Genomic DNA, 22,986 nt, shown 5'->3' on the forward strand with positions numbered 1-22,986 from the left:
GTTTAATCCTGTGCCTCTCCAAACGACACCTGACCGTTCCCGTGAATGCTCAAGTTGCACGACACCTCCTACACAACCATCACTGGAGAGAAGCGACCAAGATGCACATGCTGATGATGAAGAAGGATGGATATTGGTAACCTACAAAAAGACAAGGAAACCAAGACCACGAGTCATACAGCCAAAGGTGGAACAAAGAAGAAATCACCACGGCCGCAACAATGCGAAGCCTAAAAGAAACATAAAGCATGATAAGACAACATATGCTGGGGAACCTACGGAGCAGAAGCCACGCATTCCCGTTTCCTTGCGTGAATACTTCCCGAATGACTTTTTCCAACAGTGCACTACTGTGGCCTGTCACATGGTTGAAGTAGAAATAGAAAAGCCCTCAAAAGGCAAAGCTATCGCCGCTGAGGTAGAAAATACCCTCACACCCGAAGAAGGTCTACCAACACACTTTAGCATCGAGGAAGCGCTACCATTGCCAAAAAAGATACGAAGAGCACTAGCAGCAGTCCTGGCAGGTCCCGGCGACCACGAAGTGCGAGAAAGTAACGACGAAGGCTCGAAGCTTCAGCCACATGAATGTGCCACATGTTGTACCACCCATGACGCAATTAACTTCACTGACGAAGACCTACTGCTGGGATCAAAGCCTCACAACCGTCCTCTCTTCGTCTCAGGGTACGTAAGGGAATACAAAGTCAATCGCATGCTTGTGGATGGTGGGTCGGCCATAAACATCATGCCAAAATCTACAATGACCATAATCGGCATCAAGGTGAATGAACTATCCCTGAGCCGTCTGCTGATCCAGGGTTTTAACCAAGGAGGACAAAGGGCGATGGGCATGATCCGAGTAGAGATGACCATTGGTAAGCTCAAATCAAGCACGATATTCCACGTGATTGATGCAAGAACTTCCTACAGCTTGCTCTTAGGAGGACCTTGGATCCACGCAAATGGGGTAGTGCCGTCCACTCTTCACCAATGCCTAAAATTTTACCGAGAAGGAGTGAAGGTGATTCAAGGTGACACCAAGCCATTCACCGAAACCGAATCACACTTTGCAGATGCCAAGTTCTACATGGATGAAGAGATGGTACCCGAAACCCTTCCGGAAGAGATCAAATCCACGGGCAGAGCATCACCTAAAAAGCAGGAGTGGCAAGCCATGCCTAAAAAGCAAAAAGAGCAGGCCGTGCCATCTTCAAGCAAAGACGATGACGAGTTTGCTAAACCTGCAACAACCAAAGGGAGTAGGATGCCGTCAGAAGGACCGAACGCACCCATATTCCGGTATATCCCGATGTCAAGAAGAAAGAATGGTCAATCTCCATTCGAAACTGGAACAAGAAAAGCCGACACACAGTGGCACACGGATAATGTAAAGTTGCTCAAGACGAATGCAGTTTTGCCTCTGACACAGCTAGGGGGTGCTATGGCCGCAAGACTACCACAAGGCTTCATAAAAGCTCTACCAAAGAAGGTGGAATCAAGCTTTCTTCCAACCAAGAGGACCGAGGAAGGTTTTGACCCAAACGCCTACAAACTCATGTCAAAGGCCGGGTACGACTTCGCTTCTTCTGAGGCGGCTGGAAAGAAGGTTTCAAACACTGTCAATGACAAAGAACGTAACCTCACCAAAACTCAAAAGAAGTTGAAGGAGCATGGTTACGGAGTTGACAACAACAAAGCCGGACTTGGCTTCACACCAAATGCACCCGTGCTTAATCGCATTGGTAATCAAGGCCGAACCTCTGTCTTCAAGAGGCTTAACGCGCCAACATCCCAAAGCTCTGTTTTTGAAAGGTTGTTAAAGCCTAAGAAACAAAGCAACACAACTATCTCTCCTCTGCGACGATCAGCTTCGGAAAGATTTGAAGATAATGAGAAGCCTTTTGGAAAGAGGAAGACAACACCAAAGGAAGAAAAGTTCGATGGGTTAGCAGAAAAAGGCGACGTTCGAAGCTTGATTCCTTCAAGGATGAAGCGCCAAGCAATCCTAGAGGTCGACACAAAAGGACCACTGAAGGTAAGGAGGCGCATCATCGTCCACAGTGGCAAATCTTCATGCCAACAAACCCAAGAGAACGGCACTGAAGATGAAATCCCTAAGAAAGATGTCACTTCTGGCTCTTTCGACTCAAAGTCTTCACCTCGACTGTTGGGGGCATGCTCCAAGTCAAGTGAAATTGAAGGATGGACTCATGTCACTCCGAAGAAACTGCACGAGAAACATATGTCTTCTCCACAAGTGCACCAATCGGAAAGGGGGCAAAGCAGCTACCGTCAACCTTCAAAGCTACACGAAAATATTGAGGATGATGAAATTACAACACAAAGATCGTTCATGTGGGATCTTTTCTTCCTCGAAGACGTCTTCAATTACTCGATCAAGGCTCCTTGCTATGAAGATTGTGAGGAATGCAGTTCGAAGATCGCTTCAAAGAAATTGGACAAGCAGCAACCATCTTGCCCACAAGTTTATCAGTCGGAAAGGGGTCAAAACAGCTCTTGTCAACCTCCAGAACAATGTGAAAGTGTTGGAGATAAGGAAATTTCGACACAAAGATCGTCCATCCCCATCACAATGTGCGACCTCTTCCCAGAAGACTTCTTCAATTACTCGGTCAAGGTTCCTTCCTATGAAGATTGCGAGGAACGCCTCTCCCAGAACACCAGACAATCCTTATGCCGACAAGCTCGAGAAGACAGCGCTGAAGAGGAGATCCAAGATGTTTTCCACATCACGGTACAAGAAGGTAAAGAAGACAAAATCCCCGAGGAAGATGTCACTGCTGCACCACCACAGCTCGAAGATGGGGGGCAAGCCACGGTCGATGATCTCAAGGAACTCAACTTAGGTACAGGCAAGGAACCAAAACCTATCTTCGTAAGTGCATTATTAAGTACATATGAGATAGAGGAGTATTATCAGCTGTTGTCAGAGTACAAAGACGTCTTTGCCTGGACCTACAAAGAAATGCCCGGCCTGGACCTTATCATCGCTGTTCATCATCTTGCGGTCAGGCCTGGAACACGACCGATAAAGCAAACTCAAAGACGCTATCGATCTGAGCTTATCCCACAAATCGAGGTCGAGATCGACAAGTTAATCGAAGCAGGCTTTATTCGAGAAGTGCAATACCCCAAATGGATCTCCAACATCGTCATTGTCCTTAAGAAATCAGGACAAATACGTGTTTACGTATACTTCCGGGACCTCAACGATGTTTGCCCAAAGGACGACTTCCCTTTGCCAATCATTGAAATCATGGTGGATGCAACCACTGGCCATGAGGCATTATCATTCATGGATGGCTCTTCTGGGTACAATCAAATTCACATGGCCCTCGAAGACGAGGAACTAACAGCCTTTCGTACTCCAAAAGGTATCTACTGCTACAAGGTGATGCCCTTTGGTCTAAAGAACGCTGGAGCTACGTATCAACGCGCAATGCAGAAAATCTTCAATGACATGCTACACAAAAACGTAGAATGTTACGTAGATGATGTGGTGGTTAAGACGAAGAAAAGATCAGACCACTTGAAGGATCTGCGAATAGTGTTCGAAAGGTTGAGAAAATACAACCTCAAGATGAACCCGTTAAAGTGTGCGTTTGGCGTCACCTCTGGAAAATTCCTCGGCTTCATCGTCAAGCATCGTGGTATTGAAGTAGACCAATCAAAGATCAAGGCCATTCAAAGCATGCCCGAGCCAAGAAACCTGCACGAGCTGAAAAGTCTACAAGGACGGCTAGCCTTCATCAGACGCTTCATCTCCAACCTCGCAGGGCGTTGTCAACCGTTTAGTCGCCTTATGAAGAAAGATGTTCCATTCGTATGGGACAAAGCATGCCATAATGCTTTTGAAAGCATAAAGAAATATTTGTCAAGTCCACCTGTCCTAGGGGCACCTGTGCCCGGGAAACCACTCATATTGTATATTGCTGCTCAGGAAAGTTCAATCGGAGCACTCTTGGCACAAGAGAATGAATCCCAAAAAGAAGGAGCACTTTACTACCTCAGTCGAACTCTCACCGGCGCTGAGTTGAACTATTCCCCAATAGAAAAGATGTGCCTAGCTTTGGTGTTTGCCATTCAGAAACTCAGACATTACATGCATGCTTACACCATCCACTTGGTTGCTAAAGCTGACCCTGTCAAATACGTTATGACTAAGCCAGTCTTGACGGGGCGACTCGCTAAATGGGCTTTGCTTCTTAATCAATATGAGATCATCTACGTCCCAGCTAAAGCCGTCAAGGGACAAGCGCTAGCAGACTTCCTTGCCGATCATCCAATCCCGGCTAATTGGAAAATCTCAGACGACTTGCCTGACGAGGAGGTGTTCTACATCGACATCTTCCCAACATGGACAATGTTCTTCGACGGATCCGCACGAGCAGACGGAGCGGGGGCAGGAATAGTATTCATGTCGCCACAAAGGCAAATACTACCTTACTCCTTCCAACTGAATGAGCTATGCTCCAACAATGTTGCTGAGTACCAAGCATTGATCATCGGGCTCCAAATGGCGATCAACATGGAAATCACAGCTCTTGAGGTATATGGCGATTCCAAGCTCATAATCAATCAACTCTTAACTGAATATGAGGTGAGGAAAGATGATCTCGTCCCATACTTCCGGCTAGCGACCCAACTGCTACAAAAGTTCGAAGCTGTGACACTAGAACATGTGCCGAGAAAGGAAAATCAAATGGCAGACGCTCTCGCCAATCTAGCCTCGAGTATGACACTAGGAAAAGATGAAGTTGCAGACGTGCCAGTTTGCCAAAGGTGGGTGATTCCGCTCGTTAATGAAATGTCACTAGATGATACAAATGTCATCTCAGTACTTCCAGTCGATGCTGAAGAGTGGAGACAGCCGCTGATCAACTACTTAGAGCACGGAAAGCTTCCAGATGATCTCAGACACCGTTCCGAAATACGTCGACGAGCACCTCGCTTCCTTTATTACAAAGGAACACTCTATCGACGCTCTTTTGAAGGAGTGCTCCTGAGATGCTTAGGTGAGGAAGAAGTTAATCTAGCCATGGAAGAAGCACATTCAGGTGTGTGTGGGGCACATCAGTCTGGACCAAAGCTACATTTCCGGCTTAAAAGAATGGGTTACTACTGGCCGAGCATGGTGAAGGACTGCCTGGAACACGTCAAAAGGTGCCAAGCCTGCCAATTCCACGCCAACTTCATACATCAACCGCCTGAACCATTACACCCTACAGTTGCTTCATGGTCGTTCGACGCATGGGGATTAGACGTTGTAGGACCAATTACGCCAAAGTCATCTGCAGGGGAAGCTTACATCCTAGCTGCAACAAATTACTTCTCCAAGTGGGCTGAAGCCATTATCATTGACAACGGAAAGCAGTTCTCCAACCGACTCGTGGACGAGCTTTGCGACAAATACAAGTTCAAGCAGCACAAGTCTTCCATGTATCATGCTCCGGCCAACGGCCTCGCGGAAGCATTCAACAAGACGCTGTGCAACCTCCTGAAAAAGGTAATCGGCCGAACAAAGAGAGATTGGCATGAAAGAATAAGTGAAGCACTTTGGGCATATAGGACTACACATAGGACTCCTACCCAAGCTACACCTTATTCTCTCGTATATGGCGTAGAAGCTGTTCTACCGCTCGAAAGTCAAATTCCCACACTAAGGATGGCTATACAAGAAGGCTTGACTGATGAAGAAAATGCAAAGTTGCACCTTCAGGAGTTGGAAGCGCTGGATGAGAGAAGGCTCGAAGCTCAACAACACTTGGAATGCTACCAAGCACGGTTATCCAAGGCATTCAACAAGAAAGTCCGCCCAAGGTCTTTCCAAGCCGGAGATCTCGTGCTGGCATTGCGTAGGCCTATCATTACAACTCATAAGACAAAAAGCAAGTTCACATCAAAGTGGGATGGACCCTACATAATACAAGAGATCTACACCAATGGCGCTTACTTAATCATGGCAGAAGACGGGTTGAAGATCGGCCCCATCAACGGCAGATTTTTGAAGCGCTACTACCCCTAAAGCAAACGCACCACGCTCCTAGCCCGCAAGAGCATAAACTGTGTACGGCAAAATCATCAAAAAAAAAAAAAAAAAAACCATCACTCATTTGAACTACGTCATGACTTGATCCCTCCTTAACCAAGGGTACGTAGGCAACTTGAAACTTCAAAATTTCAAGTACAGTCACATCATCAAAAAAAAAAAAAAAAAAAAAAAAAAAAGGAAATAACACATCTTGGTGATGTATATGTTTTATCTGTATTTAGCACAATACACTAAATAAAATAAAGCATGTTCATTGATCTCCGAGAAATTATAAGTGCGTACAAAAAAAAAAAAAAGAAAAAAAAAAAGAGATGGAGCTTTCATAAAGGTTGTTCACGTGAAGCCCCAATACTTGGGAAAACTACAGAAGCGGGAGGCATCAAAGAAGAGGTCTCAATACTTGGTGGAACGCTAGATGAGCCAGGAAAAAGGTGCTTCTGGAAGAAAGCAGCAAGCCTTTGACGGTCACTTTGAATTCGACCACTGGATTCTTGCAGCTCATTAAGCTTCCTCTTCATGCCCGTCGAATAGTTATTTACAAGCACATGCAAACTTCTATTCTCGTGCTTAAGCTGTTTGATCTCTTGCTTAAGAGTTTCCACCTCTGCCATCAATGATTCCACTTGGCGGGATCGAGCAAGTAGGCGTTGGCCCATGTTGGACATAGAGTCTGCGCACTGAACACTGAAAGTTAGGGACTCTTGAACGGCCAACTCATCGGACCGTTCTGAAAGCAGCCTACTATCTTTTGGAGTGAGGAAGTTCCTAGCTACTATCGTAGCTGTTGTTGCGTCCTTCATCACAGAATCTTCACCTGTCAAAGGGCCATTAGAAGATAAGAAAGAAGGGCACCATACATTTACCTGACGCGGCGCACTCGGATCACTGCTGAGACTCAAATCTAAGCAAATGTTAGACGGGTTAGCCATTGTCAAAAGGTTAAAAGAGAAAGGTGGATGAAGTAAAATCAGAAAGGGCCGAAGACGATTTTCACAAATGGGCGATCTTCAAAGTGTGCATGTTGGAGGTGATCGATACCTCTATAAAAAGCCAAGGCGACACGACCACCGATTCAAAAAATCGGATTTTCCTGCGTGAAGTTCGGCGACGCTTTCGCGGCTTTTCAGATAACGCGTTCAACTTTGTCAAAAGATCTCTGACAAAGTTGAAAACACGTGAAGGTTATCATCCCAACTACGCGCCTTTGCCAACAAGCGTGGTGACAGAGCCGCACCCGTGACTACTTTTTCGAAGAGGCGCTCGCTCAGAAATCGAAGAGACGCTTGTTAAAAAATCGAAGAGACGTTTGTCGACAAGGGTAAAAGAGCATAACCACCACTTGCTATTGGGAAATCCCTATATATGTCGACCTTCATCTTTTATGGCAAGGCAGACCTGAAAAAAAAAATGCCCAACTCTTCCTCACCTCTGAGGGCGCACTCCCAGCAAAGCCTCTCGAAATACTCAATTTTTTTCTTCTTCCCCAAAGAAGATACCAGATGCCTGGAATATAGATGAGGCAGGAGGAAACGGTAAATCGAAGCATGTGGAGACAAGCACAACAAATATATGTGCTGATTCATTCGCTGCTTCTTTAAAAGCAAAAGTATCTCATATCATCAAGGACGAAAGCAAAGGTATCTCATATCATGCTTTTTTCCTGTCTTTTCCTTTGCCCTTGTTCTCACCTGCCAAGGCAAGGACAGAGAAAGCAATATGTCGGAACCTCCACTCAAACTTGCGCTGCCACCAAGAAGTGAGGGTCCATTCAAATGCAAGATTTGCATTCAACTCCTGCATCAGAGGACAAATACTACAAGAGAAGATGCTAAATCTGCATAAGGAAATACCACTTCTGCAAAGGGGAGCAAGTAAGGCAAGTGAAAATGATACATTATAGCATGTGGAGACAAACAACAACTGCATATGCTGAGCTATCCTCTAACCCTCTTCAATACGAATTGGAGAGATTGAACAAAGAAACAGAAAAAAAGGAGTAAAGCTCAGACCTTCGGGGGAGACCAAAATAATCCTGCTGCCCAGTTCAAGAGTAGCACAAAGGAAAATCAACGAGCGGAGGAGACCAGAAGAATCCTCCAGCCCAGTTCAAGATCAAGCCTCAATGGCCCTTGAAGAAATCACAAGTCCGATTCAAAATCAAGTGTTCACCACCCTTGAATCAAATTCAACTCCAGATAAAAGGAGTAAGTTCAGACCTTCGGGGGAGACCAAAAGAATCCTCCAGCCTAGTTCAAGACTAAGCCTGTGGAAAATCAACGATTGGAGGAAACCAGAAAATCTTCCAGTTGAACTCAAGATCAAGCCTCAATGGCCCTTGAAGAAATTTCCAGCCCAATTCAAGATCAAGCCTCGATGGCCCTTGGGTTGACATCTACATTAAGGGACTTCAAAACGCATCTTCTACATGTGACAAACACATGTCTACGACGCGCCTTGAAGTGGGGGCATTTGTAGACATCGAAATTTCAGTAAAAAAACAAATGTTCACCAATGCATTAAAGTTTTGACGTGTCAAGGCATACATGACATACGCCACGTGTTGTACAAATTGTACACATGGCGTGTGACTCAACAAAATAGGAAGAAATACCCTTGAAGGATTAAACAAGTTTTTCTTCTCATTTTGGGTAATGACAAAGCAAGTACATTTCAATCCATTGAGGATCAAAACAAGTTTTTCTTCTCATGTTGGGCAATGACAAGGCAAGCACACTTCAATCCATTACGGATCAAAGCAAGTTTTTCTCATGTTGGGCAATGACAAAGCATACACATTTCAAGTTTAAAATGGTGTTAAATGGGAAATTAGGCCATAAGTTAGACCACTTCAAGTTTAAAATGGTATTAAGTGGGAAATTCGGCCATAAGCTAGACCACTTCAAGTTTAAAATGATATTAAGTGGGAAATTAGGCCATAAGTTACACCACTTCAATTTCAATATTGCATTAAGTGGGAAAATTAGGCAATGGTGCTTGGAAAGGAAAAAAATATTTTGTGGTGGTGATTCATTCTCAAAGCCTATAAATAGGCTTCTCCATCAAGGTATCAAGCATCAAGGAATTCACAAATACATTTCTCTACTCCCAAATTGGAAGAGAACTCCCCAAATCCTTGAAGCTTTGAAACTCTAAAGCTTTCAAGCAAATCCCGAAGGATCAAGAAAACTCTCTTCGTTCTTCATTAAATCCTCTTTCAAGATCAAGCCCCGACGGCCCTTGAAGAAAGTGTTCATCCGTTCATCCTAAGCTCAAGCCCCAACGGCCCTTTGGATCAACAACCTCAACAAATCCACACATCCAATCGTTCTTCAAGATTAAGCCCAAAAAGCCCTTGAAGATCTGCTCATCCATCAACCTTCAAGATCAAGTCCAAAAGCCCTTGAAGAAATCCACACAACCATTATTCAAGATCAAGTCCCGACGGCCCTTGAAGAAAGTGTTCATCCGTTCATCAACTGTTCATCCTTAGATCAAGCCCCGACGACCCTTTGGATCAACAACTCATTCACAAACCTACACCCTACGAAGATAGAATCAGAGGACCAAATTTGAGAGAGATCGTAACCCCAAAATCATAAACACAAAAATATTATTTTGTACACGTTATTCTGGTTTCTTGTTTCAAAGAAACTTTCGTGTTCACAACTTCATGTACCAAATGTTGAAAATCACGAAACTTGAGAGTAGTAAATTGAGATAAATCTTATAATATTGTCAAAGACAATAATGTAGGGGCAAAAATTGTAATTTTGTAAAATATATGGGATATACTTACCTTTTGAAAATTTCATTAAACAGACATTGATTACTATATTTTGAAGAAAAAAAATACCTTTTTTTAGGAGCATGGTAGATCTGCTTCTACTTTGCTAATGGCACTATCATGATGAGGCTTTTAGAATTTTATTCATTCTGATTATGTACCAAAAAAGAAATAAAACTTCATTTAATATTACGGTCTAATGATAATTCCTCTTCATTTGCAAACGAGAAATCTTAAGTTCAATTCTCGCCAAAGGTGAATTTAAATCACATTATTGCTAGTCCATTGTGATGCTGAGCACACTTCCTTAACGTAGATAATATCGTTCAAAACAAGCCATAACTGATTTGCCAAGACCATTGTTCAAACATCAAGACTCAAACTATGTGCATTCCGAAATCAAAGAAAAAAAGAACGGCGTTCTACTCTCCAGTTCTCGACTGCATGTTTTATGGTCTAAACTTGTAAAACAAGAACCATACTAGTTTTTCAAGCATGAAACTAATCTAGCCAGTCCGCAGGTCATCTGTTTTTCAAAATACCAGTCCTCTAACACGCAACGTGATGAAAAATACATGCTGAAGAGAAAAACGTAGACAAATCTCATGGACTTGGATGAAACACGAGCGTTATCACATTGCTGATACAAGCAAAAACTGGGTTTCAACACATAACAGGGGAAGAACTCATGGTTATGCAGCATTTTTATCTTTGGCTAAGCCAGGAACAGCTCTAATTGCAAAATCATATATGCTTGCAGGAAGCAAAGACTTGAGAAAACAAATGAACCAATTTTCAATCTATTCTCTTCCCTAAAACTGGTATTATTTATAAAATAAGTTAGGGAAAAAAAGTATGAAAAATTTGTCCCCTGTACTGAACCTTACATGCTATCCTCGTTTTCAATCATTTCACGAACTTCATTAATGACTAAATGTGCTTTGTGACCACCGATAACCTCAGCTTGCTTCTTGCCGTCTTTCCACAACTGTAACATAGTCATCCTCATTAGTAAGGTGAATAAACAGAAAACGGAAAGAAGGAACACCCCAAGTTCCTCAAAGATGTCTCACCGATGTGCGAGCTTACCTGTATAGTTGGCATCTTCTGCAAGAGATGAAAGCACACCATGTAAATACGAACAAAGAAAACCAAAATGTCAGTCAACATTCTGCACACATATATATGTCGAAGCAAGGATTCGATAGTAGGATTAACATGTCTATGGCTGTATGATCACAGAAAAAAAATTGGAAGCTTGTCATGTTCTGGTGCATAAAAAGGAAGAGGATGGTTTTAAATTGTGAGCACACAATACACGGTTTGTAACACAGATAGCATTGAGTTTGCTAACAAAGTTCAAAACGCATATAGCCTTGCACATCACCCCTCCTGCTCCCTCCCAACCTCCATCCCCCTCTGTCTCAGTCATACAAGTAAGTGAAACAACATTAACTCATTCAAATGATGTCCACGACGACAAAACGACTCAAAACCTACATAATTTGAAGAATATAGATCACTTCACTGATCAGTTGCAAAGACTTTCGTAACTAATGACAAAAAAGCCTTGTGCATGCCAGAGTAGATTTTGGATTTTTGAATGTTAGTCAATTCTGTGAAGCCATACACTAGACAATTGATGAAAAAGTATTCAGCCCAAACTTACGTGACCTACTCCCACACCAATACAAGTCACGTTGACATACTTATCCAAGTGGGATGAATAACTTACAGTGACATCAGCACGTTTAACGAGTTTGTGTGGAACTGAGTTGACATCAACAGAATAGAACTTCAATCTACAGAAAATAAACTCAGATTCAGAATTTATTCTGCATTGCGGAGTTGTACGCCAGCGAAAATAGTAGCATACAATTGATTATTCTCAGTACATAGGAATCTCATATATGCATGTATATGTATGTATTTAGTATTTACATGAATGCCTGCCAAATCTCACTTTGCCTTGAAATATCGTTTTGATTATCTATATATAAATACACAAATGAGATTTGGGAGTTCACTAGAGAGAAGTATATAGGAGAGAGTTAATGCAATTTTTATTTCTGTAATTAAATGAAAATTTCTACTTGTACCCAATGTTAAAGCCGCTTTTGCAGATTGTAAAAGGAAAAACCACTGTAATACTGCATTAAATTGAGTAGCTAGAATGATGGTTCTAGAAACAAGAAGGCACAGATTTCACCAGGGAAAGCATCTTAGTAGAGTTTCAAGCTTTATTGCAAGCTCTCCGGTAATAGGCACATCAATCAACAGTGTTTTGACAATTGACAAACTAAAAGAAAAGAGATTTAGTCCGATGAAATACCTTCATTGCGTTCATAGATGAAACTCAAAAATTGAAATAAAGAGAAGGAAATATCAATGTTAAGAAGTTCCAAATTGAGATTGTTTTATAATAATCGACAGAGACGGCTAATAAGTGCCAAACCAACCTTGGATAGTACTCAGCTGCCAGCTTCTCCAATTTTGGCTTCAAATATATACATTTTCTGCACCAGGTTGCTGCCCTACAAGAATATCCACTCCCACCTCAGAACCCATTTCAATGCAAGTTCCAATTTTTGTGTCGAAAACAAGGAAAATCTACCAATTCCTATATGCCAAATCACAACATTTTTAAGCAGGTCCGTATGTAGTAATCATTTTGTTTTTAGTTTTTCATTTACCAGATACCGCCATCAAATGAAAGCTGAAAGCTAAAAACGAAGTGGTTTTCAAATGGACTTGAGCACACATGCATTTCCCTTCACTTCAGCAAGGTAATGCAAGGCAAAGGCCCCGCCTTCTTTTCTCACCCTAAATTTTCTCAGCAACCAAACACACCCCATTGAAAAACCCACCATACAAATATCCAAAATCTCATCAATCCAAACACCAAAATCGAAAACCCAGAAACTTACCAAACGACAACAAACGATTCGTCGAGCTGCTGGGCCTGGGCAACCACCCGATCGAACTGGGTCTCGCTGGAAATGGGCGCAAGCGCCACTGTGACCGGTGAATCATCCACCTCCTGCAGCGACCCTTCCTGGCTCAAAGCACTCAGCGCAGTAATCCGCCCCCGGATTTCATCAAATTTACGGGAGAATACCGGGGGATTTGAAGAGCTTGGCGCTCTGGGTCTGAAGGCCAAAATTGAAACTTTGGGCGAAGCCGTTGGCCGGTCACGTGACCCGTCACTTGAGGCACTGGCTCTCGGGTGCCGGAGAGTAGGGCGCGTCGTCGGTACTACGGACATATTGAACAGAAAGAGAGAGAATGAATCTGTTGACTTGGGAATTTTAAGGACCGTTGAGACTTGACGAGGATTTGAAGGGGTTGCAGGTGAAGCCTTGAAGGGGGAGGCGGCAGTGAGAATTGGCGGCGCGTTTGACGGCGTTAGTTGATGGATGGTTGGTGGGGCCCGCATGGCCTGACCAAATCCAACGGACTGCAGAGGCCTGAACTGTTCGATCGAGCGGGCTACGGTGAGATTTGCTGAAGTGACTTGTATTTAGCGCGTAAGGTTGCCACGTCGGCTAGCAGTTCGTTAAGAACAGCCGCCAATTTTGTCTGTCCGTTTTTGGTGTTCAGTTAGAAGACAAGACCCAAGGCCCACTAGTTTGTTAGCAGCTACCGAATACCAATCGACGATATATTTGTTTGTAATCGACAAATATATGATACTTGAAAATATCATATATTTGTTTGTAGAGCAATTCTTTTTTATGTTTACTAGCTTGAATTAGGTGAGAAGTAACTCAATTGAGGAATATAATATGTTATTTACTAATTTATCTGAATCGAACCAATTTATCAAAAATAAAGAGCTAAAATTCCTCCAAAATTATATGAAGGTACGATTTTTATGATGGGTTGTTTCTTGATGAATTAGAATACAACCACCAACGAAGAGTCAAATTTCTCGAAAATCATGAGTTGAATTTCTAATATTGTGTGACCAATTTGTGTTTTCATTGACATATGATTAGTGAACAAATGAGTAATATGTTTAATTTTGATTATTATCACGAATAATAGTATACAACCATAGAAGCCAAACTCATTCTAACCTTGTCCCTAGACTATCTTTAATTAAAGTATAATCTTTGTTTCTTTCTTTTCATATAAATGATAACGAGTGAAGCAGGTTTGAATGCATAAGCAAATCTTCTTAGTTGCTCGAGTTACAAGCCTGTCTTGCATTTGTTCTATTTAGCACTTATTTTTCAGAGCAATAAGAGCAACAAGACCAATAGCACACTACTCAAATTGTGGATATATAATTATACTAACTTATTGATTGGCGTAGCAAAGTGTAATATTACTTCAAGCAATATAATCTGGAAAACAAGATAAGGAATGCGGGATACAAATTTAAAGACAACTCAAAACTGTGAACGAACGCCACGAGATTATAGATACTTCAGCTATGCAGGGCTTCTCAAGTTCTCAACAATTTTCGAAATGGCCGAAAACGTGCCGAAGGCAGACGACACGACGCCTACTGCTATAATTATAATACAAAGTGTTCGCTGGAAATAGCAGAAAAATGCAGATCAGAAACCATGAAAAGCTCCAAGTATATAACGTTTATATTAAAGCATTGAGATTGCTCTCTTCTATCTAATAATGCGTTTGCGTTCGAGTCTGCCAATTCTTGAAAACCAATGCTAACAAGCTACCGTAACACAGACGTACCTGAAATCGAGTTATGCGTCCCCTCAAGATGCTCAGAAAGCAAGCACAAGGAAGTATCAAAGTCTGCAAGTAATATATTTGTCAGCGTAGTGCGTAGCTGCTTAACTCTTAAATGGATATAAGAAATTTTGGAATTAGATTTCCTGCAGTTACGTGCAAAGTTACAACCACAAGAACAGAAGTGTGAACGAAAACTTACTACAAGCATTGTGAATAAAGATCCAATCAGTGACATCACGAGACCTGCAATACTTTAAGGTAAGTTCGTAACACTTTTAACTAACACAATGTGACAACCAAATGGTTACCGAGATGCACAAGTGAGGCGAGGGATATGAATATAAAGGGGGAAATGCAAAGAAAGAAAGTTCAAGGGAGACTTACCAAAGAAGGGGATGCAGAGACCGACAACCAGGGTAGAGACAACGAGTGCTGTTCTAATTAAGATTGAGTATATGTAAGACTTGTTTGCTGGTACCAGCTCCTCCAGACTCATTGCAACGGGAGACATAGTTAATGCATATGTGGGTCTAATTAAGGAGAGACATGTGTAAGTTTTTTCTCGTCGTTTAATTTTGTTTGTGTGCGTGTGTAGATGTTGAGCAATAAGGGCATACAACATATTCACATGTGGTTCTAGTTAATGTTTTTCCAAAGACACAAAATAAATTTTAGACTGCATCCATTGTGTGCGCATCTGTGATATATGTATGTGCTTGTGCATCAGATGACATTCATTATCCGCACAATTTGCAGAAAAGGATATTTGGTAAAGGGGTTGACCACCTGTAAAATAACACCGATAATAGTATTAGCAACCAGTTAAAGGAAAGGCTCGCAACATGTGTAAAGAACACAAAAAGTTTGAGGCTAGGGAAACGAAAACTTTGATGAGCATACCGTAGTCCACAGAGCAATCTTAGATGCGACTAAATTGTGAGGCATGTTGAGAGTGAACTGCGACTGTATTGATTCTCCAAACATTGTGTAACCCATGGCAGCAACTCCAGCGTACAAGAAAGTGCAAATACAAAAACTTCATGCATGGATAACAAATCCAAGTGAAACAATGGAGTTAAGAAGTTGCAATTGTTTATGAACTATAAGACTTGACGAAAATTTGAAATTTCACCAGAAAAGGCAGAAAACATTTAAAGATATTTATTACTAAACTAAATGAAAAGATGGTTCAGCATAGCTTACCATGTTAAGATGATCGCAGGGTATTGGTTTCGCTTTTCCAATGAAGTGTAAATGTTTGGGAAAACAGCATGTCCTGAGTAGCAGTAACCATAGAGTCCCATAGCAACAGGAAGCGTTGCAAGGTTCAAGGGTGTCCCTTTGTTCTCAAAGCCAACTCCATCTACTAGACCAACCCAAAAGAGGCAAAGGGAAACCAAGATCGATGCAATGACTCCACCCGCTGGAAGCAAAAAAAGTAATATGTAAGAGTTCCTTGAAAGAACAGCATGCATTTGGTTAATTTAGTCTTATTGCGATCAAACAGATTTTCTAGCTTCACCACTAACATGGACAAGGCAAATTCATTTCAGACAATTTTCAGATGCATAGGATACATAGATTATATTCAACTTTCTGAACTCACCTGAGATATAGCTAAGAACACTGAGGTCTCGAAGCCATACAGTAGGAAGAACAGCAAGGGTGGTCGCAATTGCAAATAAAAGGTGAGCATCTAACACGAATCCGCCCAAACTCAGTTGTGCATTTGGAAATAGTGAAGACAAGTTATCACTCTCCAAAATTATATATTCTATGCAACAAGCCTGCAGGTAGAGAAATTTAAAGTCGGCGATCTACGTGCTTAGAAAGAAAGAAAAAAAAACGCCTGAGATGTGCGCAATTTTTATTCAACATCTCAGAGCAGCAGGACTTTTGAGAAGAAACTTTCATTGAGACTTTTGATCAAACACGTAGAGGGCAATTAAAGAATTTCACTACATGGATGATAAAGTTCTAAAAGAAATTTGTAGCCACCTTCTGCCCATGAAGTATAATCGTACCGATAACATTATTGAAAAGGGTGACCCAATTCAAAATTTTTTTCTTGCCTATTTAAAAGTGATATGAATATGCATTGCTTCCTATGGAAGACAGAAGTCATGCAATGAATCCTCACATTGATTTACCTTTCTGTCTTCCTTAAGTTGAGTTTTAACTTGAGTTCTCTAAGTTACTTTCTATTGAACTCCCAGAATTTGAACTTAGCTACAGGTTATGAGAATCACTAACAAGAGGTTTATCCGTTTGGCAGGATGATTATCAAGTTCTGCGACTAATCAAATAATGAAGGAGGCCGCGTGCAACGGCATATTCCAGTAAATGGGTGATGAGGGTATTGACTTTCGTGGACCAACGTATAGTTAGACGTACGAAATATTTCTATAGTGTATTCCTAAAGTTCGCGATAAAATTTTTGTATATATATTACTATTTAATAACTTTTCGTGTATATCTCAAGTCCAAATGGCACAGGATGTAGCAATTAATAAAGTGAACAATGTTATGGTGGATGATGTCATCAATGATAACACTGCTGCAGCGGACAACCGTACAATCAAGGAGCTTTCCGCTTCAGGAATGGACAATGCCGCACCCTTGCCTCACCAAAAGGTAATCAAAAGGACAACTCAGACGCATTGATCTGGAGGCTAGAAGACTTCAACTCCCTTACATAGATAGATAAATACACACGCAAAAAATAAAAGAATAAAGGAAGACAGAAAACTGAGAACTGTATGTATACTAAGATGAGAATGTGATGATGGATATAAGAACCAAAAGAATCCGTTCGACTAGACAAATCGATCATTTGGCTACACAATCATTTAATCTCGGTTCTAAGCTCCTAACAAAAGAATTTTTTTTCCTGTCCAAACAATAGCTAATCTGGTCACTATCTGCATTCCAAATTCTAATTCACAAAGTCTGAAGCCCCTAAAAGCTAAGAACCTCAATCAAACATGGATCTCAAGGCAACCTTGAGTAGAGTTTTAAAAAGATGTTGGGCCAAGGAGCTAAGTGTTACGGCCCTATATCCCACATGTCTCTATCTCAATCGTTGTGATAAGTTACGCGAGGAGTTAGATAGAGTCATGGAGATATATTCCGGGATAGGTAAGTTTTGAATGATGGTACTCAAGAGCCAATTTTCACACACATTTCTTACTGTCTTACACATCCCTCTTTCTTTTTGGCTATCAAATTAAATAAAAGAAAAAAAAAAAAAAAACAGTCTCAATTAAACAAGGATGTGTAGAAGGAGAAAAAAAAGTGTATTTATCATTTATCATTTCTCTTTTGGTAATGAACACCGAGGCAAGAGCCACCTGCCTCTTGTATGTTTTCAATTTTATTGGGCACTTACAGGCACTTAAGGGCTGGTTTGGTATTGCTGTGCTTTGAAAAAAAGCTGCTTCTGTTGTGCTGTGAGAATAAGCAGTTGTGAAATAAAGTAGCAAAGTGTTTGGTAAACTTCTTTGTAAAAGTGCTTTTGAAAAAAAAAAGCATTATTATAGTGTTTGGTAAATTTTATGTAAAACAGATGTGAAAAAAAGCCAGTTTTTCAAAGCTGGGTTTTGCAGCTTCTTGTTTTTGGTTTTTTTTCACCCAAAACTGTGAAAAAAAACTGAAGCTGAATGTTTACCAAACACAAAAACAGCTTCCAGCTTTTTTTTATATCAGCTTTTTTCAGAATCACCTCAGTACCAAACCAGGCCTAAGTGCTTTGATCTAACAGTCCTCGGTTGATTAATTTGAGTATTTGGGTTTTAAAATATGTGTCGGCATTGAGTACCTGCAACTGCAAGTACTCCAAAAAAATGGGTCTATTTTAGTAATTTCACCCACGGACTAATTTATGTAAGTGGTTCACAATATCAGATCTAGATGTGGGACCAGGGATGTAAGGGTACGTGGTTCCCACTGGCATCCAGCTTCTTGTTCCTTTTTAATCATCCCATGGATGTGTTCCATTTGAAACCATAGAGTCATAGACAAGGGTAAATGATCACACAAATAATATAAAGGAAAATACTCACTCAGTCAAGCCAGCTGTACTTACATATAATTCCACGTACAGTACTATCTGCATCCACAAAAACAAAAACAAATCACTTAAACGACAGCAATTGCAGCCATTCAATTCAAATCTGTATATCCACTTTGAAATTTAATGTCTTGTTTTCTTCTATGATTCCTGCTTTTTATAGGGTTCGCTAATACAAGTCGGTCTCGTTTCTATTAACAACGTGATACATATTTGGTGCTCGTATATATGGTACATAAACTATAAGCTAGCTTACCGAGATGCCGATTCTGCCTCCAATACCAAATGCAGCTTGGCCAATGTCCGGGTATGTCTCGAGCCCAGGTTGGCTATCCAAGCAGTAACGCAGGAGCAATCCGGTGTAGAACGAAAGCACTGCAAAAATAAGCAAAACGAAGAGCCCAAGCCATCCTCCTTCCTTGACTGCATATGGCGTCGAAAGGATTCCAACCCCGCAAAGAACGTTAATTCCTGAATCATGGAAAATGGTCAGTCGATCCTGATGGAGCTTTGAATGATGTCACGAACAATTTACACAAGCCAAGCAATGTAATTGGTGCCAACATTTTGTTACTTATTTAGCAGATCTTTTCATGTGCACCATGTGCAATAGAGGCTAACCCTAAACAACCACATCAGCTCATGGGAAATAAATACAGGATTTTCTTGTTTGGATGCTCATAAATTGAAGATATTAACAGGATATGTACAAAGCAATGAGGTAATATGCAGACACACGTTATAAAATATTCCTCAGATTTGAAAAAAAGTTGGTAACTATATTTTATTCCTCAGATTTGAACAAACTGAAATATGTACGTAAAAAGGAGTTAAAAGTAGAGAATGTTTGACAGGTAGATTCTACTCTATCCCGGTGTATATTCCAGTGTTCTTTCGAGATATGTACTATAGGAACACTGCGATATACACCCAGGAACCGGAACAAGAGTCGGACCACTATTGAGTTTAATTGAAAGGATATGCCAGCATATTTTCAACATTACATGACACGATTGGAGTTTGTGGTCCCGGCAATTTGTTTGCTAACATATAGTGAAGCTCAAGTGGTTGTAACTCTAAATTGTGGCAACTAATAAATTTCAATGGATTTGCATTAAGACACACAAAAAAAGTCTCATTATATATTGGACATCCTTAAGAACAATAATAGTACAACATCTTTTGAAAGTACTCGAATTTGGAGAGTTGTCGAAAGAGACTGAACTCATGACCAAGAAGCAGTTCCTGGACTTAAAAACAGCGTTATAGCAACCAATTTCGGGCATAATGCAGATGAAGGTGAACCAATATGTACAAACATATATGTGCGCAAACATTAAAGTTCACACTTACCATTAAACACAGCTTGTGTAAAGGAGCTGTGGCGAGACATCGGATGATGGTCATGAGTAACTCTGGATGCTTTCTCATCTTTTCTAACAGAAGTCCTCCTTGGCAAAGGAGGAAGCAGAGAATGAGAACTGCGTCTCTGCGGCTGTTGTTGTTGTTCCTTATCTGCGAGTGTTGGTAATGGTTTCGGCAAGAAAGGTAAAGTTTCGGGAGTGTGCCTTCTTGTTAGGGATGAGGAAAGATACGAACTTCCTAGTCTTGACAATGAAGGAGTGCCCAGAAACCCAATACCAGGGGACGGTACACTACTATACAGATCAATAGATTGCCTGAAAAAGCAATTGCAAGACAATAAAGTTTTAATTTGGAACTGATGATCGATGAATCACAAGAATAAGAGAATCAAACAAATATTTATCACCCGTCTAATTTGTCAATAAACTTCTTCAAAGACAATTCAAAAAATCAATGAGCAAGTCACGAACTAGTTTCACTTCAACTTTAAGAGAAATTCATTTCAGCCAATAGCCAAAATCATACCACTCCCTTTTGTTTCAGCAAGTATAAAATGAAAGGATGCAAGAAAAACAAAGAACAAGTACTTTTCATGTGTGCTCTACCGCCTAACAATCTGAAACTAACGTGTTCTTCTTTTGGCTTAAACAATCCGAAGTGTTATAAGCAGCCAAATATTGATGTTAACCCTAAATTCTAGAGATTCCCAACTTCAGTTTTGGCTCAGCTTCCTTAAATTGTGGCTCTGATTTCCTTTTCTTTGTATAAACTTTGTATGTGGAAACAAAAGTTTACGATAACAACAACAAAGCCTTATCCCACTAAGTGGGGTCGGCTGCATGAATCTACCAAATTTTACCATTCATGTTTTGATTCCCAGCAGAAACTCACCTATAAAAATAGTAAATTTCCTTTACTACATGCTACAGTGGTAAAAATTCTAATTGAACAAGAACAAAATCATGGAAAATTATATGGGGGAGAAAGAGAGAACCTGTAACTTTGAGGCCATTGAGTGTTGTAAGAACTGGGATTATTCGGCTGCTGATTCTCAGTAAAAGATTCGGCAGAAGAATCCGAGTCGCCTCCATCTTCAATGCTCTTATTGAAGTCCTTTTCCACATCATCTTCCTCCTCACTCTCAACGTAAAAACTCCGATCCGAAACCGAGTTATTCATCTTCTTCTTCTTCTTCAAATCTTCTTCTCCCAATCACCTTCTGCAGAAAACTCGCAAACACCAAGAATCTTATGAAAAATTGTAATCAGGTAAAAGGGTTTGCAAAATTTTAACTGACCCAGTTGAGAAAACCTGTGAAAAATCATGAATCCAATGAGAACAAAGGAAGTATTATGGCACATTTTGCTCGTTTGTTTGATGCTTGGGGCAGAGTGTTAGTGGTTTTCTTTGTTTGGAATTAACACAACGTGAAAATTGTTTGCAAAACCAGAAATTTATTTATTTTCCAGCTAATTAGCTTTAAATGATAGAAACAACTATCCAAAACTTTCATCAAAATAAATAAAACCAAAACAAATATAAAACATACAAAAAAGTTATAGGAAAATAGTATAATTAGATTGGTAATTTGGTAGAGACATAATGCTACACGGATTTGGCAGAAGTTATCAAAAGGAACTTGCACTCTGCTTGGTTTCCGAGAAAATAAAAGAGCCGGAAAAAATGCTGAGTAAGCTCCGGAGTCGATGATTCCTGCATTATGTTAAACTATACAAAAAAATCCAATTCAGCTAATAAGCTCGGGTACTGTAATAAATTAGAAATATGAGAAAAATACAAGAAGAAGGGACATCAGAAAATATGACGCAAAAAATTTCTTTTCTTTAGTGTAATTTTCCTCCTCGGTTTTCTTGGAAACCAAACAGGAAGTGTGACAGATAATTCTCTCTGGTAATAAATACCAGAAGGAGAAATTAATTACGGAGAGCTCTAAAGGCAATAAGTGGCATGCTATTACAGGAGCTCCAGAACAAAAAGTACAAAGGAAGTAAAGAGAAGTGAACCTTTTTTTCCTTAGATTTTCTTGCTTTTTGTTTCCCGGGATTCGAAAAGGAGTTTTGGGTTTTTTCTGGGATTCAAGAATGTGTAGAAAGTCGAGATTGGCAAAGCACAAGATTTCGAAAAGGCTCTGGCTTCTTCTCAGAAGATGCCTCCAGGAGCAGCGAGAAACAGAGAGAGGATGTCTGCAGGCCAGTTTCTGCACTTCAATATATATATATATATATATATATGGACAAGGATTGTTTGTCCCTTCGCTTCCGATTCCTTCCTGTTTGTGTGATCACGGTTAAGCCACATTAATATTTTATATTACTATTTATTTTTGTTTTATTATCTTTATAAAAAAATAATATAAAATATTGACGTGGCTTAACCGTGACCACACAAAACAGGAGGGGCAAACAATCCTTGTCCTATATATACATATATATATATATATATATATATATATATATATAAGGTAAATCTTTGTTTACTACCCTCATGTTTCATGGTTTTAAACATTTGGTACATCAAGTTTTTTTCGTCCCAGAGTCATAAGTGTAAATTTTGGCAGAGTCTCATACATCTATTAGTCAAACTGCTAAGTCTCCCATTAACTATGACGTGGCACCCATGTGGACAATGACTGGGCACCACATGTCATTCACGTGGAAATTAAAAATAAATTATTTATAAAATAAATAAATATAATAAAAATTATATATATATATATAAATAAATAAATAAAAATAAAACTTTTATCTTCCCCAAATCCCACTCGTGGCCACCCTTCTATCACCCACCTCTTCGTCTTCCCCAAATCCCACCCGTGCCCACCCTCCCACCTTCCCATCACCCACCCCGCCAACACTCTTTCTCTCGCACCACTCCTACCGGGACTCTTGCGACTCCTCCCATCACTCCCGCGAAATCGACTACAACACCCCCGACCAACCCCACTCCGCTCCCTCTGTGACACCC

At 40.6% G+C, this 22,986-nt stretch overlaps 2 protein-coding genes across 3 annotated transcripts; both read right to left on the reverse strand.

Annotated features, from left to right (window-relative positions):
• Nucleotides 1-10,631: 10,631 nt before the first annotated feature.
• WCRKC2 (WCRKC thioredoxin 2) lies at nt 10,632-13,880 on the reverse strand. Its single transcript, XM_068460133.2, has 5 exons — nt 12,788-13,880; nt 12,320-12,394; nt 11,596-11,662; nt 10,950-10,967; nt 10,632-10,848 (listed from the first exon to the last, which is right to left on the reverse strand). The coding sequence occupies exons 1-5, from the start codon at nt 13,294-13,296 to the stop codon at nt 10,744-10,746; spliced, it is 774 nt and encodes a 257-aa protein (XP_068316234.2). The 5' UTR covers nt 13,297-13,880; the 3' UTR covers nt 10,632-10,743.
• A 137-nt stretch (nt 13,881-14,017) lies between these two features.
• Nucleotides 14,018-22,228, reverse strand: LOC137720226 (amino acid transporter AVT1C). Of its 2 annotated transcripts, XM_068459267.2 has the most exons (13): nt 22,026-22,223; nt 20,996-21,220; nt 19,990-20,315; nt 18,893-19,107; nt 18,652-18,675; nt 16,174-16,354; nt 15,771-15,990; nt 15,468-15,603; nt 15,330-15,353; nt 14,952-15,087; nt 14,767-14,810; nt 14,568-14,630; nt 14,018-14,401 (listed from the first exon to the last, which is right to left on the reverse strand). In XM_068459267.2, exons 2-13 carry the CDS (start codon nt 21,178-21,180, stop codon nt 14,297-14,299), a joined length of 1,659 nt encoding a protein of 552 aa, XP_068315368.2. In that variant the 5' UTR covers nt 21,181-21,220; nt 22,026-22,223; the 3' UTR covers nt 14,018-14,296. The 2 variants fall into 2 exon arrangements, 1 of the variants encoding a protein (XP_068315368.2); XR_015963526.1 differs by lacking the exon at nt 15,330-15,353 and having other exon boundaries at nt 14,952-15,097; nt 22,026-22,228.
• Nucleotides 22,229-22,986: the final 758 nt, after the last annotated feature.

This window comes from Pyrus communis, chromosome 1, assembly GCF_041283825.1.
Source record: "Pyrus communis isolate YQ-2024b chromosome 1, ASM4128382v1, whole genome shotgun sequence".
Classification (NCBI taxonomy): Eukaryota; Viridiplantae; Streptophyta; class Magnoliopsida; order Rosales; family Rosaceae; genus Pyrus; species Pyrus communis.